Source organism: Antennarius striatus, chromosome 10 (genome assembly GCF_040054535.1).
Source record: "Antennarius striatus isolate MH-2024 chromosome 10, ASM4005453v1, whole genome shotgun sequence".
NCBI classification, from domain to species: Eukaryota; Metazoa; Chordata; class Actinopteri; order Lophiiformes; family Antennariidae; genus Antennarius; species Antennarius striatus.
The window spans coordinates 9974709-9997110 of NC_090785.1; the positions used below are offsets into that span (position 1 = coordinate 9974709).

The 22402-nt window shown below is 37.7% G+C and overlaps 3 protein-coding genes across 4 annotated transcripts; 1 reads left to right on the forward strand and 2 right to left on the reverse strand.

Moving 5' to 3' along the window:
* Positions 1-3625: 3625 nt before the first annotated feature.
* eef1g (eukaryotic translation elongation factor 1 gamma) lies at positions 3626-9823 on the reverse strand. The gene is made up of 10 exons (XM_068326017.1): positions 9761-9823; positions 8725-8883; positions 8507-8570; positions 7627-7769; positions 7297-7440; positions 7027-7156; positions 6353-6560; positions 5320-5492; positions 4644-4768; positions 3626-3983 (listed from the first exon to the last, which is right to left on the reverse strand). Exons 1-10 carry the CDS (start codon positions 9770-9772, stop codon positions 3825-3827), a joined length of 1317 nt encoding a protein of 438 aa, XP_068182118.1. The 5' UTR covers positions 9773-9823; the 3' UTR covers positions 3626-3824.
* Positions 9824-10841: 1018 nt separating this feature from the next.
* Positions 10842-15359, reverse strand: polr2g (RNA polymerase II subunit G). The gene is made up of 8 exons (XM_068325917.1): positions 15146-15359; positions 14739-14848; positions 14048-14207; positions 13647-13697; positions 13492-13557; positions 12540-12611; positions 11404-11437; positions 10842-11205 (listed from the first exon to the last, which is right to left on the reverse strand). Exons 1-8 carry the CDS (start codon positions 15155-15157, stop codon positions 11192-11194), a joined length of 519 nt encoding a protein of 172 aa, XP_068182018.1. The 5' UTR covers positions 15158-15359; the 3' UTR covers positions 10842-11191.
* Positions 15360-15581: 222 nt separating this feature from the next.
* On the forward strand, positions 15582-21167 carry si:ch211-175m2.5 (uncharacterized protein LOC568697 homolog). Of its 2 annotated transcripts, none has more exons than XM_068325689.1 (5): positions 15582-15735; positions 17021-17185; positions 17280-17379; positions 18688-18818; positions 19126-21167. In XM_068325689.1, exons 1-5 carry the CDS (start codon positions 15685-15687, stop codon positions 19408-19410), a joined length of 732 nt encoding a protein of 243 aa, XP_068181790.1. In that variant the 5' UTR covers positions 15582-15684; the 3' UTR covers positions 19411-21167. The 2 variants fall into 2 exon arrangements, with proteins under 2 accessions (XP_068181790.1, XP_068181791.1); XM_068325690.1 differs by having other exon boundaries at positions 17021-17173.
* Positions 21168-22402: the final 1235 nt, after the last annotated feature.

The following is a 22402-nucleotide window of genomic DNA, read 5'->3' on the forward strand; positions in this document are numbered from 1 at the left end:
GTGAGAATTCCAACTTCCCATGTCTGTGAACCCATCTGTTGTTGCCTCTACTCAAGTAAAAACCTTGTTGAGCTGCACATTCCACTCATAGCTGTAAAGGTTCCAACAGTCAATTTTAGTGGGGGGATCAATGTATACTACAAACAAGTCAATACATGTTACCACAATCAGTCCTTTCAGTATCACGGTTAGGGGGAGAACTTTCTGGCTCAAAGAGCTCCTCCACGTTGAAAATACTGGTTTTTCAACCAAGCAAGAAAGTCCATAAATGTCTTGAAAAGAAATGCAAAAATGAATCTAAACTGTCAAACGATCAATATACTCTTTATAAACATAGTATCAATTGACAAGGGACAAACTTCATAGCAAAATGGAATGGGTTTGTGATGAGAGTATTTATTGGGTCAGTGCCCAACCACAAAAAGTGATTACAAAATCACTGTAACTTTAATGTCTGATTTCCCCAAGTCAGTGCTGAACACTAATAGCAGTCAACTAGCAATCATCTATAGGCTTCTGAACTGCAAAAAGTTTATCAGATTTACTTTATATTTTATTGATGTTTGTGTTTTAAATGGTAGTCATAGCAGTGCATAGTTTAGTTTTGCTGTAGTTTCACAAGATCACTCCCTTTGCCCCACCTCCAGATTCTAGTAACATGAGCCAGAAATAAGTCTGGGGTTTCATGTGGAAAAGTGCAGGGGCTGACTGTTTTCCCTCTGCCATAACTCTCGTCTCCCCTCACACATTCCATTTAGCTCACATTGGCAACCTTCGGGCAGGACAACACACTTATAACTGACATAGAATATCTTTTCTTAACAATGACTGTCCCGTTGGAACTTATAGATTCTTCTTGCAGGCATTATCTTGTCTCCCTCTGCTCTCCTTTTTTTTTTCTTGAGCAGACTCACCTTTGACACCTCATGCCTCCCTCCCCCCTTCATTCCAGTCCAGTACTAAATTACTATGTTGTGCTTAGTGACACAAAGAAATGTGAAGCCCTTTCTCATTTAAGTCCACCACTGTGAACAAATTCCCATTACTTGAGAACAGCAATTAAGATCCAAAGGTCACTTTTTCTTCCTTAATAGAGACAAATGTCAGGATATATGAAGAGGAACTTCCATCACAGATTAACACTTTTGTGTTTTAATCACACAGTCACTTCTTATATGGATCCCTGCCTGCGTTCAGTAGCATTCAGTCCCTTGGGTCTTACCTCATATGCAAAGATTGACACTCAAGGTAAGGCAGCCCTGAAGTGCTGAGTAAGGATCAGATTTCCTGCTCCCATTCCTTTTGCCCAAGTTTTCTGTGTATATAACCGAGATTTCAGCCCAACCCCCAAACAAGGGTCTAAGAGAACGGACGGGACTGGGATGTGTCTGACATTTGTTCCCATCACCAAGAGATGCTACAAACACTAGCAATGTTTATGCACTCTTACACTTATGTAAGAGAGTTGTAAACTTATTTCAAGTGGGAGAAAATAACTATCAAACAATATTGTGGTCCATAGATGCAGACTAAAAGTCTGTGTGTGGCTCTGAAGGTCTCTTTAATCAGTCCAAACATCAAATTCAGAGATTCTTTAGGGAAAACATAGGATTTCAGCTTTGGACTCCCCGATGACAAGGTCTTCACCTCCCTGGCCCTCCACCAACCAACGTACTCTTTTCCAGATGTGTGGCTTGAACCGCCAGATGCTTAGCACATGCATGCCATGCCTTAGGCTTCAATGAGGGGGCTTGCAACTACAGGGACCGTATGTGAGGTAACAATGCATTCTCTCTTTGTTTTTCCATTGAAAACACTCAACAATGAAACTGCTTTAAAGAACTCCCACCCTTATGCATCAACATCAACATAAAAAAATGTCCAATGAGCAAGTACAGAGAGAGCAAGAAAGGAAAAGTAGTTGTGGGTGTGTGGCCAGGAGAAAAATAAAGAACAGGGGAGGAGCAAAGTTGGCAGGGCTGGAAGACAGAATGTTGCTGTTGGCATTAATTCTGGTTATTGTTCTCATGGCATGCCTTTGCTGAGCCATTAAACACTGAAGTTACTAAACACAAAGACCAGAAGACATAAGGAATAGCATAAAAGTGTGTTCTAACATTACACCTTGTTCGCATGTAAGGTGGCTTGTGTAATACCGCTCCTTCAGCAACAAAAGGGTTGGCAGTTTGTGAAACTGTTAACTGCTTGTGTGAACCTGGAGTTATTTGCTAAAATTTGATACCTGTTGTGGGAACATTTCCACTATACCACAAAAATATATAAAATGGCTTCCCTGATTCAAAAGTAGGTTGGAGATTGGCTGCACAAAACTGATCTTGAGTCACAGTAGGTTGGAAAAAATTACACTTCTGACTCACTCAGGGATGAGATTGCTTCCTTGTGCTTTTTAAAGTGCGCCACAGAAAAGACTAAGCCAGGATCTTAACTTTGGTGTTTGACATACTCAATGTTCAATCTAAAGTTGTGCAACTTACTTAGAACATTGCAAATGCATTACATACGGTGGTCTAAGTGTCCTTTTCATGTACAACTGCTGCATTTAGATACAAAACAGGACCAAAAAGAAATCAGCATTACTGTACATAAATGGCAAGAGATCAGACATCCTTTGCTTCACTCTGCAGTTTGGATTCAAGTTTCAATTTTATCAGTAGTACATTTGAATTTAGTTCATAAATATAAATTATAAGTACTGTAAGGGATGGTAAAATATGAAACTGCACCCCAACTTGAAAGAACAAAAGAAAAATATGAAACACAGGCGTACTTAAAGTACATGTGTTGAAAATGTGTTTTGGGCTGACTGGTTGGGCAAGCATAAACAATATAAGAAGCACAAATTTAATGCAGACCCAGTTGTTGTCTGCTCAAATGAAAACCACAGAACTCAGCCCAGTCATTTTCCCTTTTGGAGGTTTTTCCATGAAGACAACCCACCACCTTTCAGATGGTTCTTTGTCTACCCTCTGCAGGTATAACATGGTACTTCAGTGTCTGCTAATCATTGCAGTTTAAATGAACTACTGCTCTTGGTAGTAATGTCAAAGTTTGGTGAATTGTTTCTGGATGTTAAATTTATAATGCCATAGCAAACAGTATAAACAGGGACACAATGTCTGGAATATTCCAGTCACAACGTGGCAGTTAACTGGCGTTGAAACACTGAAGCACCACTGACCTCTTCTGGTTAACCATGTACTACTACAACATGGGTGTGGTCAAAAGGCGTATGCTGTCATACATAAAACAAAACATCAGGTACGTTGACTGAGCATACAAATCACAAATTGTCAAGCTACTCAATTTAAATTCTTTAAACTGGAGGATGTGCGAGTTAAAATCATGCAGAAAGTTATTTTGTGCAGGAACCACTATCGAAAACATTAACTGAATATATATTTTTATTTTACATACTAGACTAATCCCCGAAGGGAAATTGGTGGCACTCTAGTCAAATCACATGCATATAGAGCATGTTAGTATGTACAGGCCCTGAACACTGAACACACAAACACACACAAGGGGCCTTTACGCATGCAGTGGGAGGTATAGTGGTGGGCAGTTCCTGCTTGGTGCACCCAAATAAATCAAGTCAGACAAGACATAAAATCCCAAAGATGGCATTGTGGAAAATGCTTTATTTTGCAGGTCTAAACAAAACAGTTTTGGGTCACTGAGATAAATTGTCTTGTAACACCAGATTTCCTGCAACAAAGTAAGCACATGGTGGCTTGAAGTCCATAGGTTTTAAGTACAGGAAAGCAGAAGCTCAGATTGCTTTTGATCACTGTCCCGAGTGTCTCTCACTTGAAGACCTTGCCCTGGTTGACTGCTTTACCAACATGCTTGAACTCTCCCTCCCATGATAAGTACTCCTTTACCATGGTCTTGCACTCCTCACTATCTGGATCCAGCTTGCGCCAGTTATATGACTCGTAGTCAATCTGCCAGTCAGGAGACAGCTAGGAGGGGAAAGAAGAAAAACGTTATTGAACTACTCTAAGGATTAACAAACTGACAATGTCCTACCAGAACCGATACAGATGAAAGATCATCCAGTAGGCATTGGGAACACTGCAGAGTGCATTGGGTTGTAAATTTTAAGAACTATTGTGCATGCATACTAAATTGTCAAACTGTACATCTTGTTCTCGGATTTGTGCCCATTGCATGAACCAGCCTGTTACTCACTGAAACAGAGACGACTGGGATGAACATGGTCTGAAATTTATCTTCCCCTGTCAGATTAAGACTTCTTGCCACAACTAGACACTGCCTTGCCCAGTGACAGGGGATTGTCCTTTAACTCTCATCATCTCATCATGCCATGTATGGCCCATAATGGAACATTAGATCAAGGCTATATCACTTATGCCATATTACATATGATCTCAGTATATCACTATATTAGCCAAAGCAGATGCATCTTAATGTCCAAATGACTAGCCCCACACTTCCCCCTGCAGACACCATGTAACATTGCAACCAATGTGCCAGCAAGCCCATTGGAGAATTGACAATGAACAAGTGAGTGCCTTGATGTCAGTACTTTGCATCATTTCTTTATATTGTGTTCAACCTTTTAGACCCAATTGAAATGTGTTAACCCGTTAAATACTTACAGGGAAAACCAACTCCTGGCCTCTGAATACCCAGACTCCAGAGATGCTGCTGTCATCGTTGGCGCCAAACAACAGGACACTTGCAAAGGCATTTTTTCTGAGTTTATCCAGTCGCTGGAACATACCTGCAAATTTGCAGTATTGAGACTTGTCATTTTGGATGCACTTATCAATACAGAAACTCCTCGTTGCTCGCGGTTAATACGTTCCAGAACCACCCACAAAAACAAAATTCTGGGATATAGAAAATTTTTATTTGATTATTTATGGTAATTTAAATCTTTATGAACCAGTGTCATGCAGTGAGGTTCACGGCGCTGAGGCACCGACGTTAAAATCAGTTCTACAAGTCAAAAAAGAGTGGCGTATTTGCCATTAAATTAGCAGCCAGACATTGAAAACAGGTTAAATGCATTATGAGTGTGCCACTCAGTTTGGACATGGCGGGTTATTTCCTTATCTCAAGTTCGAAGTAAATATTTAATATTGTTTTGATCAACTGGGAGTCCCGTCATAGGTGAGGCTCGACTGCTCGCTGCTGCACTGTGTGTCACTGTCATACTGATATTAAACCACCATATATCTGTATTACCTTTTCAAAGGACTGAAACTGAAATGATCATTGAAAATGCATTTCAAATATTTTAACACAAAATATTGAAGTAGCAGGACTCACCTGTGATGAGGTTACAGCTCATGAAAATCTGTGAAAGCTCATCATTGAATCTGTAATCGCAATACCAGATTGAGAACCCCTCACGGTCAAAGTGCTCCCAGAAGTGGGGTATGGCTACTTTCAGTGTGTCCTCATTGGAATACTTTCTCTTGAACTCATCCAGGACAAATGTGCTTCAAGAAAAAAAAGGAAAAAAGGATGTGGGTCCAAAAAGGAAAGAAATAAATGTTTGAACAGACACATGAAAATCAGACATGTCAAAATCTGGCTAAAATTGACATAGAATTCAAGAAATGACATGCATGTAGTTAGGGTAATTCAAAGCATGTTTAAATTTTCACTAAATTCTTTCAGCGGTTTGAGATGTGGATAAACCATTCCATAAAAGAGGGTAGGTCTGTAACCTGCATGCCCCCTTCAACAGGGGCTTACAAAACACTAGAAAACTTCCGGTGCCTGATTATAATGTACCTTTTGACTAAATATATTGTGGATACTCCATACATCCTCTTCAAATTGTAAATATCAATAACTTCATCAAATTTCATGGCCCAATTCATGTAAATAAAAAAGGTACTGCTTACAAAATTTCAACCCATCACTCACAGGTATAATTCTATACCCATTAGTTACAGGATCAAGTTGGAATCAGTTTGTGCCCACAGCATGAACCAGCCCATTACTCACTAGAACAGAGATGACTGGGATGAATATGGTCTCAGGTTTCTCTATCCCTGTCAGATTAAGACTTGGTGCCATGACTAGACACTGCCTTGCCCAATGACAGGGGTTACTTTTTCTTAAAACCACATTTATTTTAAAAAAAAACAACAACAACAACTGATTGATACATACCAGTTTTCAGCAATTCATTATGCCATCAAATGCTTTGCATGACTGACCATCAGGCCTACACGCTCCTGGCTGCTTACAAGTACAGGAGACGTACCCCAGGTAATGGGCCGAGGCAATAACTTCAATGGCTGTTCCGTAATCGACACAGATTCATACCAAAGCAATTACTTGACTCTACCTCTTTGGAAGGTGTGCAAAAGGGTCCTTGGCTTTGGGCTCAGCAGCCAAGGCAGCTTCACACTCATCCAGCTGTTCTTCTGGGGCAGGCTTCTTTTCTTCTTTTTTCTTTTCCTTCTCCTTCTTCTCTGGGGTCTTGGCTGGCTCCTTTGCTCCTTTCTCTCTCTTTGGGGCTTCTTTCTTAGGCTGCATCTCAGCAAATTTCTTGGCTAGAGAAGAACAGAAAACATGGGCTGTTAACTTCTTGATCTGACCTTTGCATACTCTGGAACCTCTCTGGCTAGGAGTAATAGATGAATTGTGAATATAACATGATTCATGAAGAATTATCTGTGGAAGTACTTCAGATTATCAAGTTATTTTTAAAAATTATCAAATTTTTAAATGTGAGCACTTTATGTTTTCAAGGAGTACCTGGTGTTATAATTATGCCATTAAAATTTTACTTCTTCATATTACAACTTTATATTTTTTTTAAAAAGGATTAATTTAGAGACAAGCCATTAATAAACTTGAATCATAAGTGTGAGCTTTAGAAAGGCCAAACAAGACAACAGCAAATTGTTTTAAGAACTTGTGCCAAACTAGATGTGACACAAGACCTCTACAATTTCAAAATGACATGCTACTGTTCAGCCATGTGCTATTTGACTGGTGATGTTATTTGTGTCTCACCATCAAACTGGGCCATCTTTTCACACAGCTTAACCTCTCCAAGGATAGCTTTAAACTGGGGCTGGTTGATGCAGGTGAGGAACCAGCGGGTCACATTGGGGTAAGGCTGGCGGAAGGAAGGCTCGAGGACCTGCAGGGGACACAGAGGTATTAATGGACTTTTGGATGTAATCCTTCAATTATAAGGAGATCAAGTATTACTATTAAAGAGCCGAGTATACTTTTTTTTTTCTTTGACTGATATCAACACCTTGCATGTGTATATCAAACCTGTTTGTAGAGCCAGAGCATGGAGCAGGCCACAGTGATGTCAGCAAGGCTGACCCTCTCTCCCACCAGGAAGGTGCGTGTGTTCAGATGTTGGTTCAGCACTGCAAGGGCCTTCTTCACATCCTCCTTTGCCTGCTCTGTAGCCTGGACCGAAACAGTCAAAAGAACATAAGACTACACAATACACTCTACAAGATGGTCAGATACCAGGTCTCAGCTAGAGGGTGTTGCACGGTGGCTGGCTAATAACATACATCAGAGCTTCGCCAAAATTAACAAAAAATTATACTTTCAAGCACTTGACTTTGCCAAAAAAAGAGAGCTGTAAACCTGCTTGTTGAAATGCATAATTCCCAGAGTGGGGAAGACCCATGCGCTGGCTGGAGGGATGATCTCTGAGTCAGCAAAGCTCACCCACTGCAGAACCTGGGCTGCAGCTTGGGGAGTGGCACCACGCAGGTCATCATTGCTCACTGTAGTTAAAAAGAAACTGTTTTAAGCTATTTCTTCTCATGCTACCTTCATACATTTGATATTTTGTCTGATAAGAAAAAAATAACACAATATGTAGAAGACGGTCCCCAACATTATGATTGTGTTAGCTGGGGAAACACTACTGCCTCAAAATTGGAAAATAGTAATGATGAGAGGCGTTTCACATATGCTTACACAGAGCAACACGTGCATTTTATGCTGATAACTGAGGTTATAGTTATGAAATTCCCTGAAATAATGTGATTATTTTAGGGCCACATCACCCACCACTATCTTAGACTACATATTCTTGAAAGAAAATTTCTTCATATTATCCCTTGAAAATGTAAATCTACAATGTAAATTTATAATGAATGCATTCATTTTCTGAATTAAAAAAAAACTACAGAAATTTTGTTTAATCATTCAGTAGATTTATATTATTTAAATGTACCCACAGCATGAACCAGCCTTTTACTCACAAACAGAGATGACTGGGATGAATGTGGTCTCAAATTTCTTTTCCCCTATCAGATTAAGACATTGTGCCATGATGGGACACTGCCTTGCCCAATGACAGGGGAATAATTTTTCCTCAAATGGGAAGTGTTAACAAAGAAAGTGTTACTTAATGGCAATTTAAGTAGTTTGGGATGACCATTTTAAAATGACGTGCTACATAGGCATACACTATTTACGCTCAAGCTAAATATTTCAATAATGAGCGCAAACTTACAGTAGTGAGCAATGGCATTACTCTCAAACAGACAGAAGCCGTCATCTCCCTGGTAGGCAGGAACCTGCAATCAATAGCAAAATTCAGAAAACAGCATGTTAAATCATAATTAACATTCAAGTCAAATAGTGTGATGTAAAATCCAAGAACTCCCCAAAGACCGAATAACACTTCATACAAAGCAGTCCCACATAATCTGTTCAACCACTCCCACTAACCTTGCCCAGAGGGAAATTGTTTAGGAAGGCAGGAGTCCGATTTGTCTGCCCGAAGGTGAAGGCAGGGGGGTTACTGGCAAGTTTGAGGTTTGCCCCACTGTACTGTGCGGCAATCTGGGCCTTAAAGGCACGCCAGTTCTCTGGATAAGTGTACAGAGTCTGGAAAGAAGGGAGACAATGCAATTGTTTATCAATCATTACCTCTATATATACACTTTTAACATATCAAATTGTAAATTTCCCAGTTTGGGATCAATAAATGTGTGTGTGTGTGTGTGTGTGTCTTGGTATTACATTTAACGTTAGGTGGTGGCTCATTAAAGTGAGTCATTCATTTGGCTCTACAGTGTAGATCTGCATCATATTAGATATATATTGTTATACCCGGTAAGAAAAAGCATTGTGATACACAGTGAGCAAGTACTATGCTGGCCCTTGCAATACTTTAGATTTCCGATGTTAGCAAAGATTGATGCCATTTACATCAAGATGCTCCACCAGTGGGAAATGGAGATTTTAAAGCCTATGTTCTACCATGGATAAATATTCCTGGGTAGAAAAGTACGAATAAAATTTAAAGCATTTCACGTGGCGTTTAGCTTTCCTTACTTACATGCTAACTAACCTTAACGTTAGCTGTCACCACTAACAATAACCTTATTGCTGTCAATTGACACGAGTTACCCTTTGGACTACATAACGTCAATTGAAGTACAGGCATTTTGCAAAAATCATGAAATAAGTTTCCATCCAACTTGGAAATGGTAAAAAGGTAACGTGGCACGATCCCGGAGCCTCACCATGGACAGGCGGAATTCAACGGTTGCTACGTCAGGGTAGCCAGAACTCACGTCAATTCGAGTGCACTATGAATTAAAATCTTCAAAAATGAAATAAAAGACAGCTATCTAAAAGCCCGATTGCATTACTTAGCAACAAAAGTATTCAACAGAAGTGCAGATGGCCATGATATTCAACGGAACAGCGTGAAAGTCATAGAACGCACTAAAACTAGTGTTCTCTCCATCTTACTTACCCCTGCCGCCATCTTCAGGACGAGAGAAAGGAGGAACGACAGCGTGGTGACGTATTTACAGGGGCTCGACGTACGCGCACCCTTTCAGCGTGCGCGTTCATGTTTTGCTTTAATTTTTTTACATCCCGCGAAGAGGTGATGTACTGTAACTCAATGTTTGTGTGTTCATCCGTCCGTCCAGCAAAATATCTTCACAACCGTTGCAGATAGAAACATGAAACAAAAAGCACATTATTCGGGCATCAAAGGGGATGACCTTGAACTTGAGAAAACTAAGTCAAGGTCAAATTTCAACTTTTGTACATTTTTTTGCACATACAGTGCACTTTTGTTCTTTGCAGTTAAAACGTTCCAGGAACCACACGCAGTTAATGAATTCTGCGATAGAGCAACAAACTATCTTATTCACGGTAATTTAAGCGTTTATGACCCTCCCAATAGTGATATTAAACCACCTTCTATCTTCTTCTACCTTTTCCCACACTCAACTGTTTAAAGCACTTTTATGTCTCACGTAAATCCGAGACTCACGGAACCCAGCGCACTTCCGGATGCTGTCAGCCAATAGAATTGCGCGTATGGCATCACGTGACTGCCAACTAAAAATCCGCAATGAGATGTTGCGAGCTTTGATGCGCGAATGCGCAAGGACGCACTGTATCTCGGGAACCGGATAAGATAGAAAGACAAAACAAAAAGCGTTATACTCAGGAAGGCAAGGGGATGAAAATTACATAACAACCTTGACCTTGAAAAACTAGGTTAAGATAAAATTTTCACTTTTATAACTTTTTAGGTACACACCTCGGAAACCTGATAAGATATAATCACAAAACAAAAAGCAACATTTTCAGAAGGCCAGAGGCACAAAAATATGATGTTGCGGGATGTTGCAGTCTCTGACTGCTTTGTTACATTTGAAAGCGATGCCTTGACAAGCAAAGCTGATTTTTAACTATTAAGTTAATTTGCTCACAAAGGGGCACAACCCTGTGATAAAATACTTCTCGAAAACAAATTTGAATCAGAAAAATGATACAAATTTATAAGAACAATTTCAAAAAAATATTTTATTACCATGAACAGACAAAAAAAACATTGTCACTTATAAGTTACAAATTCTACCTGAAACAGTCAATAATCATTGGTGTACATTTCATACTATTTCTAACTAAATCAAATCAGCTTTCTGATGGTTTTGATATTTAATGAAGCTTATTAATAATTAATAAACAATTATTAATTATTATTAATAATAACTAATATAACAGAACAACTAAGCAAAAAATATTATAAAATAATGTAGGTTAGGGGTTTCACCAACTGTCACTATATGGTATACACCGGTACAGACAAAATGTTCATTTCAATACAGGAAAAACAACAATGCTATTACATGTCCCATTGGAAATGTGTGCCATCTTGGGAGAATCAGCTCACAAGACCTGGAAACAAGAAGGTACAATGATCGGTCACAAACACAAGGTAATGCATTTTAGTTATTCTAGTCATACACAATTAAAATAAACTTAAAGCGCTACGAAACCCAGAGCAATAAATAACCTATGTCGTGCATGGCATTATATCAGTTCATGCCCAGCTAACAGATAAACCTAATATAATAATTTTCAATTAATACTTACCAAGATAATCATCCATGAGAGACCCAATGGCAAACTGAAAAAGAAGAAAAGCCCATTTTTTAATTTCATATTAATTACCATACAGGGACTATGATGTTTGCAGATGACATTGTGATCTGTAGTGAGAGCAGGGAACAGGTGGAGGAGAAACTAGAGAGGTGGAGTGACGAGTAAGGATAGGGTTAGGAATGACTACATCAAAGGGACAGCACATGTTAGAGGTTTTGGAGATAAAGTCAGAAAGAATAGACTGAGACGGAGGAGAGAAAGTGAACATATTGGTAGAAGGATGCTGAGTTTTGAAGTGCCAGGCAGGAGGCCTAGAGGAAGACCAAAGAGGAGGTTTATGGATGTAGTGAAAGAGGACATGAAGGTAGTTGGTGTGAGAGAAGAGGATGCAGAAGACAGGGTTAGATGGAGGCAAGAAGATTAATTATCATGCACAACATCATTTCTAAAAACTGGTGTAACGTCTGATCTGATCAACTGATCCACTGTTGGTACACTGGTGGCTTTCATATTAAACCAGTCATCTAAACTGCTTCACTATGGTTGGCTTCCCAAAGTTATCAAAATGTTTTATTAGGTTTAATTACAGACACCTCGTTTGGTATAACACCCCTGTTGATAGAGAGAATTGATCAGATCCTATCTCAAAGTGTCTCTGGCCATTCTGCGCTGTAGAGCCAAACCTAGTGTCTTATTAATATAATAACTACATTTCTTCTTTTACCTAATCAATCTAAATCAGAAATCAACCAGAAAATACTTCTAGTTCTTTTTTAAACAAATATATTTTAGGCATTTTTAGACTTTAATACACGACAATGGACATCGCCATTTGTAATCAGTACGTTTAGACATTGCTAAAGGAATACAAAACTATATTATAAGAACTATATGATTCATAATGGCATAAACAAATGATTTGCTTTTGTATTGACTAACAGAAAAACATTTCAGCAGAAATTTAGTCAATGTATTATTTATAGTGGATAAACGTAAATCACTGACATGATCACCATGGAACTGGCTTGAAGTACTATATCTAATCCAGTTTCTGCATCTCGGTATTCTTTAATATGTTAAGGTAAGCCTTGATGATTACTGTCCAAAATAACAAAAAATAAACTTGCAATGTCATTCTTGTCCACTCTTGTTCCCACAATCTTTAGTCGGATTTCATCATCTTGTTGGATGACAATGTCCTTGGAAAAAAAAGGGAGAAAACTCAATTAAATGAAGACTCAGCAACAGCAATGTGATCGAAGCAGAATTGTTCTAAGCAGAATCTAACTACTTTATATGCAGAATTTGTAACTTACATTTCTTATTACTATCATGTTATCTTATTGTTCCTATAAAGTGCAATCAAACAGGCCTAACAACAACCTCTTTAAGACGATTCCCCGTCTAGAACTATCTTTATTCCCCTACAGTCCCAGTTTACTCAAGATCAATATATAAGTAAATTTTCCTGTACAATATATCCGCTCATCCAACACGACAACAACCAGCATGGCCAGAGACCACAAGCAACCAATTACAGTATTTTACTGAAGATATCAATCACACAGAAGGAGGGAGTAGTTTGAAGACTACAAAAATCAGTTCTTGTAAAACAACATTCCCCACTTGGGCTGTGCACTGGAGCAAATCTTCGAAGAACTGCAAAGTTCAACAGTTTGCTCGGGAGTTTCAATACATATCATAAATATGGTGTTAACTTGCTGTGGGAAGAGTGCAGTCATCAATAACATAGACTAGGTCCAAGAGATATCTATAAAGCCGAATCATTTTACGAATGGTTTCAGTGAAAAAAAATGTTTGGTGAAATGCATTAAGCAAACAAGGAATAAGATGCACATACAGTGCATATAATTTACCTGGTAAGATATTCATCTGTATTTGAGTATTTTATTTTTTATAGCATGGTGCAATACGTTACTTTGTTCAAATTTGAAATCGTTAATCCCGTTCCTTTTACCTACATACATATTATTAGACATACTTTTTTTTTACACTTTATTGAAGTGCACCTATTGAAGTGTATAAATAAATCAACAAATAATAATTAACAATTCTTACCTCGTCAACTGTCTTATAGCAAGGAGGATTAGAGTTAGGGTCAAACTCCATTTCTGAGGGGATGGACTGAAAAAATAAAGTTTCTCATAAGGTGAAAGTGATTTAAATTGAAGTGTCTTTAAGGCAACCAGTTAAGTCATGTTAATCGTACTCACATGGCGAGAAATGAAGCAAGACATGGGACCAATTTCTGTGAACAATCCAACCTTCAAGACACAAAGCAAAATGCAATTGTGATGCACAAATAAAATTTTAGGTTATGCACCAATGCAGATTTAATTAGACACAGGCATGAATCAATTACATTACAGAAATGTCTTCTGCAAATGTTTCTATTACAATTTATAGAATCTATATTACAAAGCATTTGGTTTTACTTTCTAAAAACATGATTAAGTGGAAAACATCAAAATATACCAGCTCGAATTTTGATTCAACTTGCAACACGAGCCAGCAGTTGACTGTCAAGAAGACCCATTGATTCATTCAGAAAACTAAAAGGAGATATGATAATGGCCACATAGGGGAAAAATATGTCACATATCTTATCTCTCACCTTATTAACCTGAGTGACCACAGCATCCACCACTTCACCTTTAAATGGGCGAAATACAATGGCCTTGTATTTGACTGGATAGAGGACAAACCCTCTGCCTGGTTGGATTACACCTGCCCCAATGTTGTCAATGGTGGTGACTGCAATGACAAAGCCATACCTGAGGGGAAACACAATTAAACACATAACATGTTTAACAAACATCTTAACTGAAAATATCTTTAAATTTTTATAACTTTTTTTTAAAAAGTGCCCCCGTCCATTACTGTTGACTATTAAGACTTTTTTTATACAGCGTGTTGAAACTCAATTTTAACTTTGCTTCCCCATTAACAGTAAAACTCAAAATAAAATACGTTTTAAAAATCATTCCACATAAAACAATTCAAGTTCTTAAAAAGCTGTTACAGTGATCAGGCAAATAATTACAGAACAGCTGTCACTTATTATTTTATTCATACTTTATCTCCTGTGGGATCCAAAGCACCAGTTTGTTCATTTTTGTTTCCCACACTGAAACTATGTGCATCCAGCTTGTAGTTTAGCAATATCTGATCCAAATCAATATTTGTAAAATGTCACTTGAATCACAGCATGGTTTAGCTTTCCATTCAAACTAAGCCCTTGCAATATTTTATTGTGACACTGGGGAGAAAAGCTAGCCCTAACCCTTACTCTAACACTCACTCACTTGCCAGTACAGGTACCCTCCACTTCTGTGAACAGCTTTTGCTTCACCGTGTTGAGAAGGTTAGGACCAAAGTATCTTGGGTGTAGTAATATTTCGTGATCCAAAGAAATCTGTTGAAAAGAAGAACGCGTGTATTTTTCATTGCATGTCAACGGTAAAGCCGTTATTTAAACATTTAAGTTATTATTAAGATGTACTGCCGGTGTTGCTAGATGAGCAGATGGTAATCTGACGGAGAAAACATTGTGATGTTTCTGTATAGGTATGATTACAATGCGAGGGGAGTTTGAAACGCTTTCCCCAATTTGAGTTCCCCCTACAATGCTAACCGAGCTGCAGACATGCTAAGCACACACTCAGAAATATCCATCTATTAGCCCGCTAAGAAGAATAATACATAGACTTACGTGGTAAAACATGTCTGTTATAACGTTAAATCCAAGTTGGCAACTCTAATTGTAATTCTGAAAAAATATGGCACCACGTTTCTTTAAGACTTTATTCATCAATGAAAATATTTCGCTCGTTTACAGTGAAATCACTTCCGGGGTAGCATACATGGGATATTTCACCCGATTTTTGTCTCTCAGGCTTTGTGACATTAGGACGCACATCACAGTGGTAATTGTTATCTATAGTTCTACTTTGTTAAGATATTTACTTGACTGTTCCATTTAATTAATGAATATGTTGGCATGAAACGCCAATCAATGCCATATTTTAAACAAATATCAAAAGCAAACACAACCTTATTCCGGTGGCCAAGAAGACTACGGAACGCGACACTGTGTCCTGATTGGTTCAGCTGAGCTACGACAGCGTTCACCACACCGAGGGTTTTCAGAGACGTGACCGTTGTTAATGGTGGCTCGCATAGAAGTAGAAGTAACTCACAATTCTGTCGGCGTTTCACCGTTTCTTCTGGAATACTCCACAACTTACTGACATGAACAAGCTGATCTTGAAGTTGCTCCGTACGCGTGTGATAACTGAACTCGTGAGTTTGTGCTTGTCTTAAATCTTGTTTAGTATGAATAAGAAGAAAATACCCTACGCTGCTGTTAAATCAATAACATTACTCTAGAACAGTTTGAATTGATCAGTAAAACAATCGACTTTCCCTTAGAAGTAAAGCAAAAAAAAAAAAAGGAACTGTTTTATCAGTCTCAAATCCAGCGTTTATACAAAGCCATAGCATATGGAAAGGTTTGGGGAGTTGGTTTATCCTAATTTTAATCAACGTGTTTTGTAATGACCAAAGGTTATCAGGGTCTTGATCCAACATGCCAAAGCACTTCCAAGACCTTCGGCCCTTGATGACAAACTTGATAACTTGCTGCTGTCTGAATGCTCAGTCGACCGCATTCTGAGGTCATTTCATTTATACTGTGCCACTTATTAAATCCATGAAGTGCTCCAGGGAAAATGAACTTCTATTTGTGTAATGATCACATTTTGAACTCGTAAAATAATGATTAAAAACAGGCCGAGTTAAAGGTCTCTTTTCAAATGAATTAAAAAGTTAAACTTACACTGAAGAAAGAAAAAAAAAAAGAATAAAAAATACCGTCATCCCTATTTCACCTTTGTTCTATCAGATCGTGTAGCGGAGCCTTGACCAGCATTTTTTTTTTAAAAAATACTGTCAATTGAGAAAAAAAAAAGAAGCACAATTACACTGATCAATGAAAATACATCATTGAAAAATATTTCATTAACCAGGTTAACGGCTTTCGTGACGCATAATTTGAGTGATGAAAAATAATAAAATGTGATGTTTATTTTTAATCTTTCAACATCATAATACTGTATTCTTCTAACAAAAACGAAGTAATACAAATAAAATTGGATAATTATATATTTCTTATATGTCGTATTTTCTAGAATTTAAGCCACTACTTTTTTCCTAGGTTTTGAACCATGCGGTTTATACAAAGGTGCGGCTAAACTCGGCTAAAAATGTCAAAACTGCATTACAACAATGAGAAGATCTAATGGTAAAGAACTGAGAATACACGTGAGGACAGGATAATAAAGATTTAAGGGAGAGTTAGGCTTGAGAAAATGTTCTAAAATCCAATCTTGAACTCCAGCTGGGCAGCTACAGATGGTTTACAAATACTGCTGGTGTCGTGTGGCAGTGAAATAAGTATGATACTATCTTGTAATTTGGCCTAAACTGAATGAATAACGGCATAAATAAGCGCATTAACAAATAACAATGTATGTAAGGGAGCTGAATAATTTCAATTTCATAACAAACTCTCCTGTCGTCCCTCTAGACACCTCTCCAGTCATGTTACATGTTGAGAGGGAAGGCTACATCTGCAGGATCCAGGCATTTCTCCACCCCTCCATCAGCAGACAACATAAGTCGCTATCCAGTTCCTGACAAGAAAGACCTTCCTTATGATATAGTGGAGCTTATGGAGGAAGTTGAGTTAAAAGTAAAAAGAGAGAAACTATTTAACCCTGCTTGTCTTGTCTTGTCTCTGGGCTGATTGTGTCACTTGTTAAACCTCCTCTTATGTTTCCATACAGGGAGGTTTTTTGCCCAACGTCTTCAAAACCCTTGCTCATAGACCGGCAGAATTCAGAGCCTTCTTTTCTTACTACAATGAACTCATGAACAAAGAGACAGGTGAGTGTGTTTGTCTATAGTGCAATGTTAAACCTCGTTATAATTATGCCTGTCATGAGAGATATTTTTACATGCTATGTTTAGGTGTAACTTTAAAATAGCAGTTGACAAGAGGTCTATTGAGTGTGCACAATGTATACATTCCATTTTGTATCACAGATTTTTTGGATGATAATGTCATGAACAAGGGTGTAACACACACTATGGCATTGTCATATCTAAGTCTTTGACCCAGGCTATCAGGCCATTAAGTTAGGAGTTTCAATAACAATATAATTTTCCACACTGGTAGATACAAACGTAGAGTATATTCGATATAGATTGATATGCAATTTCCTCTGGGATTAATAAAGTGTCTGTCTTTCTGTCTGAATATAATAGTGTTTTGATTTCATTGGATGCAGTACTTTAAATCCATTGGAATTGCTTTGACTCCTTGTTCTCAGCTACTATTGGTGGCAGCATAATGTTGCCTCTCATTTGCTTTACTTGGATCCACTAAACATTGCTCCTACCTAGTGCAGCATTTTAACCTTCCAGTTCATGACTATGATTAAATTTGAATTCTTTTTATACATTGTAGTGAAACATCATGTGTTGTACTTGGGGACTGTTATGTTGATATGCCAGTTACTGTAGTTCTTTGGTGCAATGAAATAAGGTCCTGTATAAAAGCATAGACAGATGATGAAATAAAAGATCACATGACCTTCTCCACCCTTCTGAGAGAAATAATAAAGATCAGCTGACACACATCCACCACTTAACAAAGATAAGGTGCAGTTTTTCAGTATCTATAGTCTTTGTAAACTTTTACTGTTGCTTTGTTTTGCCAGTTTGTTGGTTGCACATGAGCAGGCAGGTATAATATTGATTGAATCTGTTCCAACAAATGGTCAAACAGTGACAGGTAGTGTGGCAGACATTTTTGTAAATATTATCTGGTAGAAACACAAAAGCCGTCATTGAGGGCAACATGAAGACCAACACACTGTTTTGGAAATTACCCCGGGAAGCTTTTAGGGTTTGGGTGAAAATACGGACAGATCGCCACATTATGATGTTTCACATTTTTTTGAAAACAAGAAAAGGCCTTAATGAGAATACATTAAAACACACTATGAAGCAAAAGCTTATGTGGACATCACCCAAACCACTTCAGTTTGTATACAGTATAACTTGATACCAAAAAAAGTAAAATAGAACTGATCATCTCCGTTGTTGTACCAAATCCTCAAACTTAGCATTTTGTTCTTTTGTAAATATGTTTTTCAATTTGACATTAATTTAGTGTCTGACGTCTCCCAGGCAATTTATCCAAGGCAGAACGTGAGCTGATCGTAGTTGCCACCAGTGTCCAAAACAAGTGTCTTTACTGTGTGGTCTCCCACAGTGCATTGCACCGCATTTACTCCAAGAATCCCACTCTTTGTGATCAGGTAAAATCTTTGATTTCAATACATGCCTCTGATTTTCTTACAATGTGACACAGTACCTGAAGTCATAACATAAATTAAGTTACTTATTTCAATGAGAAATCTCATTAGTGTATGATAACTGTCATTTAGTTGACTAGAAGTTACTGCCAGGCAAATGTTAACTAACAGCAAGTATTTCAGAAAGTGACCAAATTGTTCCTCGGTCCTTGGGCGATTTTTTGCGACATGAGCATATAAGGAGTTCTAATTTATAATTAATAGAAATATGTTTTAGTGAATAAACAATGAATTCCTTACTTCTACCCAGGTGGCTGTTAACTATGAGAATGCAGAGCTGTCGCCTCGGGAGCGTGCAATGCTGGATTTTGCAGTTGCTGTGTCTCGCAGTGAGACTCTAACAGAGCAGCATTTCCAGGCCCTAGAAGATGCGGGCTTTGACCGTGAGGATGCCTGGGACATTGCTGCCATTGCTGCTTTCTTTGCAATGTCCAACCGGCTTGCCCATCTCACCGACATGAGGCCAAACTTGGAATTTTATAATATGGGGCGGGTACCGAGGGAAAAGAGCAAGGAGGGAGCGAAAAAGGAATAATGCCACAGATGAAATTATCAGTAGTCTCAGGCTTCTCAGCTTTTCTAATCTAATGTGAAATTTGTTTAATATCTGATCTGTAAACTGATAATAATCAGTGTAAGCAGTTGCCTGTTTATACTAGAATCAGTCATTATATCCTGAAATAATTGGGTTGAGTGCTGGAAATTGTCACAGCTTCACACTATTTTATGTTGTTTTGTTTATTGCTTAGTTTTAGTCATCCATTACATTATATCTCTTGCAAAATGTCATAGCCGGCCATCAACTTCCATAAAGAGTCTGTTATTTTCTTGTGAATCAATTGGAATTAATGCATATCATGTAAGCTTTGTTTCTCAAGGAAAAATAATATTACCTTAGCATTTCCTTTATTTTCTCAACGATATTTTTCTTAAAATTTCAAATTTGACACATTTTTCTTTTTCAAAAATACAGCAATGCTTTGGAATATCTGTAATCACTTCCAGTAGCCCCATCAGGTTTGGTAGGACAGAAAAAAGAAAATCTCATATATCATTTTGAAATTCTACATGTCACCACTGGATGGCGGAACAGACACCTAAATGTGGTTGACTCATTTACATTACTGGACAAGATGATAAAGCTAGAAATGTATTGCTTATAAGAGCTGCACGTAGAGATGTTAGCCAGCTCAATTTAAAAGAGAACTGTCCACAAAAATCATACGGTTATTTATAGTATTCTAGTTTCTTTTCCGTGGACATGTGATGAGTCACTGCTTCTTATGTAAAACTCTCAAAGGTTGCTCTTCTGGCATCCAACTTTGTCCGTAAGTATGTCTCTTTTCCCATTTTGCTCTCCTAAATCTAAGTGATACCAGTGAAACATGACTTTAGGCATCACCGGATTTATTGATGTGTGAGTGATGCGTTACTAACACCGAGTTGCAACGCGATCATAAAAATTGAGTTATTGATGTATAATTGAATATTTGAGAGATAACATATTTTTAGTGATGATCAGAAAATCCAAACAAAGTGAATATTTATTTCCATATTTTACTTGAACTGTTGTGTGACTCTTCAGGTATTCAAGTCTTGTAGACAAATTGTGACATCGCGAGGAAACAAATCCCTTGACATTAGTGAAGGTCATTTCCTCCCAGGGCCTCTCCTCACTTGCCTTCACTGCCCTGATGTGGAGTGTTTCAGTTACTGCTAGTGCTCGTTTTTTTCTTTCCCGGAATATCTTATTACTTTATGTGATTCCTTTCAGATAAGAGCTGTCACATACACCCAGCCAGATTAGTAAGTATATAAGAAAGTAAAAACACAGACTCATCGCAGGGAATCAAAAGATTTACCACAAAGGGGTAAAGAGCTGTGTTAACAGAAGATGCATATTATTGGATTTATTATTAGAATGAATCTTTAGAGTTTCCAAAAATTATTTTTGGAATAAAACACTGGTAAGTGAATCATTTAAAAATGAATATTTAAATGTAGACACTGAAAGAAACATGGTCACACTATTTTTTTGTGTGTTATTGTGTATTACGATAGTTGTATCATGCTTTGTTTCTCCATATTTGTTTTAAATTGTTTTAGTTTCACTCTTTTTTTTTGCCTTTTGGTTATTTAATGTCACTGGATTTCAATTAACATTTTGGTTGAAGGATTTGCTTCCATGTGTACCAGGCATAACATTGTGACATTAGGGATCAAACCTAAATGATTGAAACAACCTATATTTTCTCTGCATAAATTTGTCATTAAACGAAGTTTAAATCTGAATTTCATGTATGTATTTTTTACAATAGAAGAAGCAATATTTCTATTTAGTCATGTCTACAGTCTTCTCCAATCACAGAAGGCTTATTCCTATGGTCTATATTGAGACATCATGGTTCAGATTGTTCAAGAGCAATTTTTTTAAAATAATTGTTCAGCTGCAGTCACAGCGCTTCTCTTGAGCTCTTTCTGTACCAATAAGGAAGTAGATTTTGTTTATTAAGATCCTTTAAAGAAATATCAGGTTCTGCAAGCTCGCAATGTGTGTATCAGCAGTCAGAATGCATGTCATTGAATTATTTGGTGTGTGTGCTGAGACTGAAACTGAGACTGATTGAATTGTGTGTCTTCATGAAGTTGGGGTAGATCTTCTTGGAATATCCTAGAAGTAGTGCTGTCACGCGATTAAAAAATTAATCTAATTAATTACAGAATTTGTAATAAATTAATCTAATCGCATTTTAACCTCATACCTGCTAAAGGCCCCCAAATAAAGAATTTGAATTCTAGGACATTACAAAATTGGAGTGCATGACTAATCAATAGAATACACCAAGAACAGAAGATTTGAAATCCACATTTTTATTGGTTATGTGTGCTTTATAAATGAAATTCAAAAGAAAAAGGGTCAAGGACATCAGCAAACCAATTAGGCCAGGTATACGAATACGAATACAGTTAAATAAAATAAATAAAATTCAGAAATAAAATAAGGCTGAGTCTCAAATAGGCACATAAACAGACTCTCAATCAAAATGAATACTAAAGCTGACTCAATACAGCAATTCAAAATGAATAGTATAACATGCCTCTAAATAAGGCAACATCAATAGCAACCTTGTTGGAGGTACCAAACCCTGCCAGTTTCATATGCTCACTCACCAAAGCCTTCTTTAGTAAAAAAAAATAATTCAAATTTAAGACACAGTTATATGTTTTACTGGTGTATTTAATGAATTGTGCATTAATGTCACCTTTCCAAAAAACAAAACCAAGACTACATGAACTCACATGAAATGATCTACCTGCAAATCAGTGTGACTTCTGCTGTTGTTATTGAGAGACCAGTTCAGATATGCGTGGCTTCACCTTGGCAAGTGCTACTTTTCTGTCATTTTCACAGCAAAGTCCGTGTCTGTTGTTTTCCACGCAGTTTAAGGAAGTGTTCCTCTACTTTTTTCAGTGCCAGACTAGAGTTGCTCAACTTGACAATGCAAATCATGCAGAACGCTGACTCC